Source organism: Furipterus horrens, unplaced genomic scaffold (assembly GCF_987537825.1).
Source record: "Furipterus horrens unplaced genomic scaffold, mFurHor1.1.pri manual_scaffold_12, whole genome shotgun sequence".
Classification (NCBI taxonomy): domain Eukaryota; kingdom Metazoa; phylum Chordata; class Mammalia; order Chiroptera; family Furipteridae; genus Furipterus; species Furipterus horrens.
Window position 1 is genome coordinate 48,893,729 of NW_028327182.1, and position 12,317 is coordinate 48,906,045.

At 40.8% G+C, this 12,317-nt stretch overlaps 1 protein-coding gene across 1 annotated transcript in view; it reads right to left on the minus strand.

The window, feature by feature from the left end:
* Positions 1–268: 268 nt before the first annotated feature.
* Positions 269–12,317, minus strand: part of SIAH3 (siah E3 ubiquitin protein ligase family member 3) — a 125,708-nt gene continuing 113,659 nt past the window's right edge. Inside the window, exon 2 of the mRNA XM_090258744.1 lies at positions 269–949. Within this exon, the coding sequence (XP_090114870.1) occupies positions 278–949 (672 nt within the window). The 3' untranslated portion in view covers positions 269–277. The remainder of the gene's footprint in view (positions 950–12,317) is intronic.

Genomic DNA, 12,317 nt, shown 5'->3' on the forward strand with positions numbered 1-12,317 from the left:
ACTATTCCAACTAATCAGGACAAACATCACATTAAGATCTTGCATCACAAGATGTTTACATAATGTAATGCTCAAGGAAGACAAATACTAGATACCACTAAGTACCTGAGACCAAAAAAAAGAAAAAAAAAAGAAGAAGAAAAGAAAAGAAAGGAAAGAAGGGAGGGAAGGAAAGAGGAAGGAGAAGAAATCAAAAGGAGTCTGGAGTCCTGGAATTTGTAGCACTGAGGGGCACAAGCAGACTTTCTTGTGTGTAAGCCTCTGGCAGCCTCTTGTTTCACATCTCAGCTTCTGAGGAGCAGACCTCTGTCGTAGTGATAGCAATTCCAATGGCAAGGCTGCCATTGTCAGAGAAGAGCTGGGCCAGCGAGGTGTTGAGGACAAGACAGTCCCCATCAGTGATCACTGAGTCCACACACTCAAGGACTGACCGGGGGGTGGCCTCCCATTTGAGACGTCGATGGTTTCTGTTGAGCTCCAGGCGGTAAGTGAAGCAGTTGGCCTGGGTGGGGGTCCCAATCAGCATCATGGTGGCAAAGAATTGGGGGTGCCCTTCATGTCTCTCCTGTTTTCTAAGCACCAGTAGAAAGTGGTGGCCAAGGCAAGAGTGCATGATGATCCAGTCAGCTGGGGCGGGGAGGTGCATGTCCATGGCCAGGAAGACTATCTCAGCTCCCTGAAGTATATCAACCCTGTGCATCTGCTGCAGGTGGGGAGCCACCACCTCCAGGTGACCTTTCCATTGGCAGGAGAACAAGGGGCACATGCAGGGTGTCACCTGGGTAGCATGCAGCTCTGTCTCCTGGTGGTGAAGATGGTGAGGATGGGCGTGGTGGCAGAGGTGGTGGTGGGAGCGGTGGTGGTCATGGTGGTGGTGGCTGAGGTGGTGATGTGGGTAGCTGCCTTGGTCTGGTGCGCTCCGAGTGACTGTATGATAGCTGGACGCATACTGTAGGACAAAGAGAAGAATGTTAGTGGGACTGAAGTCCATCTCTCAAGACTGGCTGAGAGGCCCCTGGTGTTTAAAGTGTTAAAAGCAGACTCTCCAGTGCAGGTATTTCTTAAAAAATGAGAACTGCCAGACTGTTTTCCAAAGTGGCATTACCATTTTATACTCCCATTAACCATGTAAGAGGGTTCTAATTTCTTCACATGATTGCCAACACTTGTTATCCATTTTGACAAATATTTTTGAGACAAAATTGTTTTGAATGGTTTGCCAAATTCAGATGCTGAAAAATTGTAAGTCCCTTCTATGTCATTTTATTTCAGTATAGAACCTAAATTTACCCAATTAAAAAGAGAAACCCCTTCGAATGATTTCTCCTACAAGAAGAGATTTCCCAAATATAATGGAACTTTTTTAGAAGTCTAAAAAGAAAAATGAGGGACACAATGAATGCTTTGGGTGGTTGAGGCTCTGACAACTCAGTGTAAGAGAATGCAATATTTATGCCTTTCTGATTCTTTAATAAGATCCTCAATCAAATGGGCAATTTCCCTGCTGGACATGTAGTATGATGGTCATTAGTTGTAAAGAACAAAAATTGTTCTTTTGATACTGTCGATATTTATGTGCAGACACTGGAGATTAATGAAGTAGTCCCCACCCCCCATTTTATCATTGCTATTATTTTTAAAACAAAATTTCAGTAAGTGCCCATTTGTCCTTCCACTGCTGTCAAGGGTTGTGCTGTTATGGATGCCCTTCTCATGGACTCTTAAGGAAACTAGTGGGTTGCAGAGCTGGTTATATATGATTGGGCCGAGGTTCCCAGAGAGGAAGCCTCACTTGGAACTCCTGGGACTTTGCCTACCAGGCACACTTCTGCTCTGTTTCAGGCTCACTGCTCTGGAGTTGCTTCCCAGGGTCTCACCACCAGGCAGCCCTCACCCTGAAAATCCTGTCCTTTTGTTTTTCATAGCAGTTTCCCAACAAATGCCCCCCAAAACACCAGGAGCTGTGACGGCAGCTTCTGATCAAGTATCAGCAAGCATTTATTGAGCACCTGCTATAGCCAGACCTTGCGGGTGCAAGGAGTACAGCCATGAGCAAAATAAATACCACATTTCTTGGTGAGTAGTACAGATATTAGTTTGAATATAATTAATTGTGGTTTTTGTAAGGGTCCTTCATGAGGACTGTAGTTCATATTTTTCATATGAAGAAACAGGCTTCCTGTAGTAATGTGCCTGAGGTTACAAAACTGGTAATTGAAAGACTGGGATTCATTTTCACAACTCCTAACTCTGAACACAGCAGCAGGCCACCCCCACCCCTATTATCCCCTCTTTCAGCTCCCTCCTTCATTCCTTGAGTTCTTTTTTTTTCTTAGTCTGCAGTATCTAGGCTGTTCAGTGGAGGTGGCAGCTCTATGGATGCTGCAGGCAGGAGGCTGTCACATGGCAGGCAGCCTTTCTCTGCACTGCCCTCAGGAAGAGAGTGATCCTTCTGTCCTAGCTCTCCAAGCCCTTTCTGGACTTCAGGTACCTTTGGGCACTTGCCTTCTAACCAGCTCTGGTGTATAGAGGATCAGAGCATGGGTCTTTCTTTCACACTCACCTGACTGCTGCCAGAGTTTCTATCCCTGGGTTCAGAGTGTGGCTAACAGCTGAGGCCTGGCTAGCTTCCCTTTCATTAGTGCATATAGCGTGTGCACATGCACACACACACGCACATGCACATGGTGTGCTGAGATGGTGACCCTAGTGGTGGAGGTGATCTGCAGGCAAGTGAGGGCCACACTAGCTCTACTCTCTGTTTTTTGTTTCCCTTTTCTTTTCTTTTTTAACTGTTTTTCTATTACAGTTGTTCCACTCTTTCCCCCATTGCTTCCCCCTACCCTGCCCACCCTTTCTCCCACAGTCAATCCCCACCACATTGTCCCTGTCCATGGGTCATTTATACATGTTCTTTGACTAGAACCCTCCAATCCTTATCCCCCTTTGCTCCTTCCGCTCTTGTTCCTTGTCACTGTTAGTCTGCTCCTTGTATACATGGCTTTGGTTCAGTTTTACTTGTTTGTGTTGTTCATTAATGATATCATATGGTATTGGTCTTTCATTGCCTGGCTTATTTCACTAAGCATAATTCTCTCTAATTCCATCCATATTATTGCAAATGGTAGAAGTTCCTTCTTTCTTTCTGCTACATAGAACTCCATTGTGTAAATGTACCACAGTTTTTTGATCCATTCATCTACAGATGGGCACTTAGGTTGTTTCCAGAGCTTCGCTATTGTAAACAGTGCTGCTATGAACATAGGGATGCATAGGTTCTTTTGAATTGGTGTTTCAGGATTCTTAGGATAGAATCCTAGCAATGGAATTGCTGGTTCAAAAAGCAGTTACATTTTTAGTTTTTTGAGGTAATTTCACACTGTTTTCATAGTGGCTGCACCAGTCTGCATTCCCACCAGCAGTGCACTAGGGTTCCCTTTTCTGCACATCCTCGCCAGAACATGTTGTTTGTTGATTTGTTGATGATGGCCATACTGACTGGTGTGAGATGGTATCTCATTGTGGTTTTTATTTGCATCTCTCTGATGGCTAGTGATGTTGAGCATTCTTTCATATGCCTATGGACCCTCTCTCTGTATGTCCTCTTTGGAGAAGTGTTTGTTTAGGTCCTTTGCCAATTTTTAAATTGGGTTGTCTGTCTTCTTGGTGTTGAGTCATATAAGTTCTTTATATATTTTTGAGGTCAATCCGTTGTCTGAGGTATCATTACAAAAATGTTTTCCCATATGGTTGGTTCTCTTTTCATCTTGCTGATGTTTTCTTTTGCTGAGCAGAAACTCTTCATTTTGATGTAGTCCCATTGGTTTATTCTTTCCTTTATTTCCTTTGCCTTAGGAGATATATTGGTGATAATATTGCTGTGTGGGATATCTGAAATTTTTCTGCCTATGTTTTCCTCTGGAACTTTTATGGTGTCAGAGCTTGCATTTAAGTCTTCGATCCACCTTGAGTTTATTCTGGTGTATGGTGTAAGTTGGTGGTCTAGTTTCATTTTTTTTGCATGTCCCTGTCCAGTTATTCCAACACCATATGTTGAAGAGACTCTTTTCACTCCATTTTATGTTCCTTCCCCCTTTGTCAAACATTAGTTGACCACATAGACTGGGTTTTATTTCTGGGCTCTCTGTTATGTTCTATTGATCTATATGAACGATCTTATGCCAGTACCAGACTGTTTTGACTACCATGGCTGTTAGAGGAAATCAGGCCTCTTGAGGAAGGACATGTTCCCATGTCCTTCAGCCCGGGTGCCCTGTGTCTCAGATAAGCAAGCTGGCCTTGCTGATGCCTGCAGCTGCAAAGCTGTATCTGGCTGCTGAGCCATGGTATCCTCCATGCTTAGTATTCCATCTCCTTGCCTTATAGATAACTCTTGTCTGAAACCAGACCTAAGGACAAAGTTATACATCTTTAGGAAGTTAAAGCCTCATTATATGTTACTCTGCTTAACTTTTAGATAATGATTATTCTCTGTAAAATTTTTAAAGTTCTCTACCTTGAGCCTGTTCTCATTGATCTATTTTTAGTATCATGTTAAACTCAATAAAAGGATGGACTTCTGCGCTGCTCTTGGCTGACTTGGCTGACTTTCCTGAGCGTGTGGCAGCCCCCCACTCGTCCAATAATTCTCTCCACTGGAATTACCTCAGTGTCGCTTGATTACACACAACATTACAGCTAGAGTGGCCTTATAGTATAGTTTGGTTTCAGATATTTTGATTCCTCCTACTGTGTTCTTCTTTCTCAAGATTGCTGTGGCTATTCGGGGTCTTTTTGGTTCCAAATAATGTTCTGAAGTATTTGTTATAGATCTGTGATATATGTCATTGGTATTTTAATAGGGATTGCATTGAATCTATAAATTGCTTTGGGTAGTATGGACATTTTAATGATGTTGATTCATCTCATCCATGAACATGGTATATGCTTCCATTTATTTGTATCTTCCTTAATTTCTTTCTTCAGTGTTATATACTTTTCCGAGTATAGGTCTTTTACTTCTTTGGTTAAATTTATTCCTAGGTACTTTATTTTTCTTGTTGCTATAGTAAGTGGGATTTTTTTTCTATCTCTGATATTTTATCACTGGTGCACAGCAATGCCTTCTATTTCTGAATATTGACTTGTACCCTACTATTTTGAAAAATTCACTTATTAGGTCAAGTAGTTTTTTTTTTTTTTCATGGAGTCTATAGGGGTTTTCTATGTACACTATCATGTAATCTGCAAATAATGACAGTTTTACTTCTTTTCCAATTTGAATGCCTTTTATTTCTTTTTCTTGTCTGATTGCTGCGGCTAGAACTTCCAAGAGTATGTTGAATAGGAGTGAAGAGGGTGGACATCTTTGTCTTGTTTCTGATATTAGGGGGAATGCTTTCCAATTTTTGCCAATTGAGTATGATGTTGACTTCAGATTCCTCAGATATGTCCTTTATTATATTAAGGTATGCTACCTCTATTCTGAGTTTCCTGTTTTCATCATAAATGGGTGTTGTACTTTATAAAATGATTTTTCAGCATCTGTTGATATGATCATATGATTTATTTTCTTTGATTTTGTTTATGTGGTGTATAACATTTATTGATTTGCAAATATTAAACTATTCTTGCATCCCTGAGATGCATCCCACTGGATCATGGTCTATGATCTTTTTAATGTGTTGCTGGATCTGGTTTGCCAATATTTTGTTGAGGACTTTATCATCTATGTTTATCAGTGATATTGGCCTGTCGTTTTCTTTCTTTGTTGTGTCTTGACCTGGTTTTGAAATTAGGGTAATACTGGCTTCATAGAAAGAGTTTGGGAGTCTTCCCACTTCTTGGATTTTTTGGGAATATTTTGAGAAGGATAGGAATTAGTTCTTCCCTAAATGTTTTGTAAAATTCACCTGTGAAGCCCTCTGGTCCCAGAAACTATTTGACTTCTTTCTTGATGTAATTGTTAACCCATTCATTATTTAATAACATGTTATTAATTCTCCACTAGTTTGAATGTTTTTGAGTTTTTTCCTTGAGGTTGATTTCCAGTTTCAAGCCATCGTGATTTGAGAAGATGCTTGATATAATTTCAATTTCCTTGACTTTGTGAGACTTGTTTTGTGTCCTACCATGTGGTCTATCTTTGAAATGGTTCATTTGAATTTGAAAAGAATGTATATTTTGCTTCTTTGGGGTGAAAATTTCTGTATATATCAATTAAGTCCATTTGATCTAGGGTGTTGTTTAACGCCTCAATATCCTTGGTGTTTCTTTGTTCAAAGACCTGTTCATTGTTGAAAATGGGGTGTTAAAGTCCCCTACTATGAGTGTGTTGTTGCCAATATCCTTTTTGAAGTCCTTTATGATTTTTATTATATATTTGGGTGCTCCTACATTGGGTGCATATATGTTTACAAGGGTTATATTATCTTGATGGATTTTTCCCTTAAGTATTATGGAATGTCCTTCTTTGTCTTTTTTATGGACTTTGCTGTAAAATCTGTTTTGTCTGATATAAGTATTGCTATCCCAGCTTTTTTTTTCTTGTCTGTTTGCTTGAAATATTTTTTTCCATCCCTTCACCTTCAGTCTGTGTAGATCGTTTGTTCTGATGTGGGTTTCTTGTAGAAAGCATATATGTGGGTCATGTTTTCTAATCCATTCAGCTACCCTACATCTTTTGATTGGTCATTAAATCTATTTACATTAAAGGTTATTATTGATAGGTACTTATTCATTGTCATTTTCCCCCTTTGTACTTGTGTTCCTCTCTGTCTCTCTCTGTTTCTTCTGCTTCTTAAAGCAGACCCTTTAGCATCTCTTGCAGTGCTGGTTTGGTGGAGATGTATTTTTTTAGCCTTCTTTTGTCTGGGAAACTCCTTATTTTACCTTCCATTTTGAATGAGAGCCTTGCTGGGTAGAGTAGTCTTGGTTGTAGGCCTTTGTTTTTCATTGCTTGGAATATTTTTTGCCATTCCCTTCTGGCTTGTAGTGTTTCTGCTGAGAAATCTGATGATAGCCTTATTGGAGCTCCCTTGTATGTTATTAGTTGTTTCTCTCTTGCTGCTTTTAGGATTCTCTCTTTGTCTTTCAATGTTGCCATTTTAATTATGATGTGTCTTGAAGTGGGTCTGTTGGGGTTCATCTTCCTTGGGACCCTCTGTGCTTCCTGGACTTGTGTGACTTCTCTCATCAAGTTGGGGAAGTTTTCTGTCATTAGTTTTTCAAACAGGTTTTCTATCCCTTGCTCTTCTTTTTCTTTTTCTGATATTCTTATAATAGGGATATTATTACATTTCATGTTGTTTTGCAGCTCTCTTAAACCCTTTTTATTCATTTTGTCTTTTTTCATTTTGTTTCACTGTCTGGGAATTTTTTTCTACGTTGTCCTCCAGTTTACTGATCTGATTTTCTGCTTCATTTAGCCTTCTTTTGATTGCTTCTACTGTGTTCTTCAATTCAGAAATTGTATTCTTCATTTCCTCCTGGCTCTTATTGATAGCTTCTATGTCCTTTTTAATGCTAGTGTAGTTCTCAGTAAGTTACTTGGAGCTTCCCTGGACTTATTTGTAGTTTTATTTGAGCTCACTGAGCTCATTGAGCTTCCCTATACAATACTCCCTCTGTATATCGCGGTTCACTTATTATGGCCTCACTGTATTCCGGGATTTTTAAAAAATTATATTTAATTATTTATTGCAGATTTTTCACTATATTGTGGGATTTTGTGGTACTGTATATGTATGTTGTTAAAGTTACGTAGGTTTAAGAGTGTAGAATATGTTTAAGAACATAAGTAGTGTTTATAAAAGTGTGGGAAAGGTTAATAAGGGAGGGGGAGATGTTAATAAGGGACTGGGGATGGTTTATAAGTGTGTGGGAAGGGTTTATAAAGCCTTAAAATATATGTAAATACTAAAATAAATATAAGGTTCCTACTTCATGGATTTTCACCTATCGCGGGGGGGGGTGGTGCATCTAGACTGTAATACCCATGATAAGTGAGGGAATACTGTAATCCATGTTTTGAATTCCATGTCTGATAGTTTGTTTTCCTCTATTTCATTTAGCTCTCTTTCTGGGGATTCCTCCTTTCCTTTCCATGGGGGGTTGATTCTCTGTGTCCTCATTTTTGTGACTCTTCTTGTTTGTTTCCGCTTCTTAGATTGATATGCACTTCCTGGATCTGCCCCTGGTGGCATCAGATCGTGTACCACTCTAAGTCTAGGCAGCCTGTTGGAGACTACCAGAGATCTACTGCCTTTGCCTGTTTCCTTTAGTTTTTAATCTATTCAATCTGTGATCAGCAGTCAGGCTTACACACTGAGGGTGGGACTGATTAATTCCTGTGGGTGAGGCTATTGCTTCCCCTCTGTCTTGGAGAGTAGTGGTCTGCTTGCTGTATGGGGAATGAGTTAGCACTGGGACCCAATTCCCTCCTCACTCAGTTCTCTCCCCAAAGCCACCACCCCAAACTCTCCTTAAGCATCTCTAGTGCTCTCTTCCCTCCTTCTGCTTGAGCCTGGGGTAAGTGGGTGCCAATATATTTTCATATATGAGCCCTTTAAGAGCTCTTTGTCTCTAGCTGTTTCTTTTAGGCCAGCCAAAAAACAAACAAACAAACAAACAAAAAACCCTGCCACTTTTCACTTCTTGAAGCCCGATGCTATCTTACTTTCTGCTCTGTTGCTATAGGCTGGGAAGCCCAGCTGGGGACTTAGACTGTGCCCTTCTAAGGGGGAACCCCCAGCTGCTGAACTGTTTCTCAGTCCTTTCAGCTGCCACTTGTGGAACCCATTCAGCCCTTTTGTGTCTCCAGTCACGGTTTGATGAAGTGGCCTTTTTTGTCTCTCCATGGTTATAAGGCTTCTCTCCAGCTAGGGTTCAGTTGGGTATTCCAGATGATTTCTCCACAATTAAGTTGTAATTCCAGATTGGTCCTGGGAAAAGGTTAGTATAGCTTCCACTTACTCTTCCACCATCTTGGATCTCCTGCTCTGCTCTCTGGATGGCAGCTACCCAGCAGTCTGCTGTCAACCACCAGACTCATGAAGGAACAGGATGTGCCCCAGAATCTTGTTAATACTTGCCCATTAGTGTTAAAAATAGGGAAGGGAACTAGTACACAGCATCTACTAAGTGTTAGGCACTTTGGAATGTAGGTATTTTTTACATAATTATTTCAATTAATTTTCACAGAAAATATAGTTTCCTCTTTAAGAAGAAATAAAATTAAATCTAGTTTAGTTCTTCCAGACAAAGGCAAACACCATATGATATTACTTACATGGAATTGGAAGAACAAAATAAACAAATAAAACTGAAACATACTTATAGATGCCGAGAACAAACTTATGGATGCCAGAGGGGAGGGGTGATGGGTAGGATTGAGAAGTACTAAATGGTGTTTCTAAATGGTTTCAAAATAGGCATGGGATGTAAGATAAAGCATAGGGAATACAGTTAACAATATTGTAATAACTATCTATGGAGCCAGGTAGGCACTTGAATTACTAAAATTCTATGGTACACCAAAAACTATATTTTTGTCAACCTGACAAAAACTAGGTATGATTTTGATTCATTCACACCAGATGGCTACTATTGTGTTGGCTGTTGTCTTTTCTTTTTTTATTTGGCAATCTAAGGGAAAAGAAGTATGTGTCCCTGACAAATAGTCAGGTATTGCATACTTGAAAAACTCTTGTGATACACTGGTTAAAAATTGCTGACCCATATGAATGTCTATCTGCTCTATTGTACACCTGAAATTAATCCAAAATAGTGTTGAATGTGAACTGTAATAGAAAAATAAGTATAAATAAAAATCTGGCTTAGCTCCCACCTGCCTGCTGGTGGTATGTATCACTTAGTCAATGGGTGAGGGTGGGGTGGGGGCTTCCTCTTATTCATTGGGATTGTACAAGGCCACAGCTCACACACTTCATCAGTCAGGTGTGAGGGCCTCCTCCCAGATACTTCCACCAGTTTCAGGCTCTGCAGGTCAACCTTTTCTGCTGAGCTCAAGAGGATATGCTCTTGGCTTCTCATGGAAAGCCCCAAATGTTGTCCACTCCCCCAGCCTCTGAGAAGCCCCTCCTTTTTTACTTAGTCTTTACAACAATCAAGAGAAACATACTGTGTTTGTCTTATCAATGAAGAAACTGATACACAGAAAGGTTGAGCCACTTGACCAAGGTCACACAACTTGTAAGAGGTGCACCTGGGAATGAAGCCCAGAGCAGTTAAAGGTGACATACCATAGACAGGGAAGATCACAGCCTGGGTGTCACCAGACTCTGGTTTATTTCACAGTTTACTTGTCTAGCCCTATGACTAAGGCAGTTTCCCCATCAGCAAAATATTTATCTCAAAGGGTTATTAGGGAATAAAATAAAACAATGCCTGTCAAAAAACTTAAAAAACATATCAAATATTACATCAGAGATGGCATTTCCATTTAGATGTGATTTGGGGTGAAGACTTGGCATCCTTCCACCTCAGTCCATACCTACTTGTGTTCATGCTGGTCAGCTGCCCTTTGCACCTGGGCAGTACTCTAGGCTGATCGTAGACAACCGTGAGGGTTTGGATACCCCAACATTGCACTTGACCTGGGACCTCCTGTCACAAAGCTGACCCATGAAAACAAACATTCTAAAATTCCCATCTCAGGAGCAATTTCTGGGCAAGTTATTTTCAACATGCCCTTTTCCACATCCTTTTTTCATCTTCTCCACCTTGTTCTGTGTAGCTAACATCAGAGGTATAAAATGGAAGTGGGGAGAGTCCAAAAGAAATGCCTTAATCACTCTTTCCTGCCTCCAAACTCTTGCCAGGGTCTCCCATTAGCTGAACCCAATGAGCCCAGAGATTGACTCAGTGAGAGTCAGCTCCCTTTGGAAGTGGTGCTGGGTAAGGCACACAGTTGAACAGGGAATGCCCATCTGTATGTAAACATCTCTACTCCCTCCCCTGTGATGTTTGTTTATCTGCCCAGGCTAGTCCTCCTAGGCTGAGATTTGATGAGGCTGTTGGAGGGGGTGGGAAGGGTAGATCTATGCCTACAATTCATTAAGCCACTCGATAAATGTGTGTATACCACCTACCATGTGCAAGGGGGTGAGCATCCTGAGCAGAGCAATATCCTTATTCCTGACTCAGTATTTCACTATAATTATGTATAATGTAACAGAATGAAAAAATTCAGGATTCAATGGGGGCTCTGACAGTACAAATGAGGGAGGTAGCTATTCTAGTCAGTGAAAAGTGACATTTACACTGGGCAAAGAATGACGGGTGAACGTTCTAACAGAATAGGCAAGATTTACCGACAAGGTGAATATCAGGTTAGAAGGATCCAGGAACTAAAGAACATGGGATAGTTAAGAAATGACAAGTTCAAAGTGGCTGGTAGATGGAGGATGTGGCGGGGATGGAGAGAAGGTGGACCATGATGCTGGAGAGCAGTCATATGTAGTGCCCAAGACTTGTAATCTGAGTTGAGGCATGAAGGTGGCACCCAGTCCTCAGTGGAGGTCAGTAGCAGGGCCCAAGAGGTACAACTTCATGCTTTAGGGAGCAGCTGTAGGAATCACTAGTGGAGTCTGTTCTAAGCTGGTGCTCAGGATGGGGCCAGCCACCAAGTCCCCATACTAGTCCAACTATTGGACCTTAGCAATGGTCTTTGCACTTAGACTCTTTCATTGCTTCCTTTTGGCCTCATCTTCCACTAGCCTTTTCATTTCTTAATTGCTGTAGGGTAACAAAGCATCTGGGGGTATACTCAAAAGTGACAGAAGTGAATGACTATGCAAATAGAACGTGACATTATAAACTCATAGAGAAGCATGCAGTTGCTGTGCCCCGAGAAGGCGCTAAGGATAAAAACAGCCTTCACTTCTTCCTGCTCCATCTTCTGATGAAAAATATGTTTCATTTAAATGATCTTTGGGTGAGTGAGGTCACAGGGCTGCTGGCAGGGAGAAGAAATTCTTTTTTTTTTTTTTCACGGCTTACATTTAAGTCTTTGATCCATTTTGAGTTTATTCTGGTGTATGGTATAAGTTGGTGGTCTAGTTTCATAGGAATTCTTTTAATTGGCAAAATTCTAATCACTTTTGGAAAATGAATTTTAACCATGGATTTGTGAGTAATTACTTTCCGTCATTAAAGTGTTAGTATAACATTAGTGATTATGCTAATTCAAACTAATGAACTCTTACAGACTGATAAACCTCCAGTCAGTCCACAGATGCCTTCCTTTCACTGCCTGTATTTAACTTCCCATTTGGAAGAAAGATCTTGAATTAACC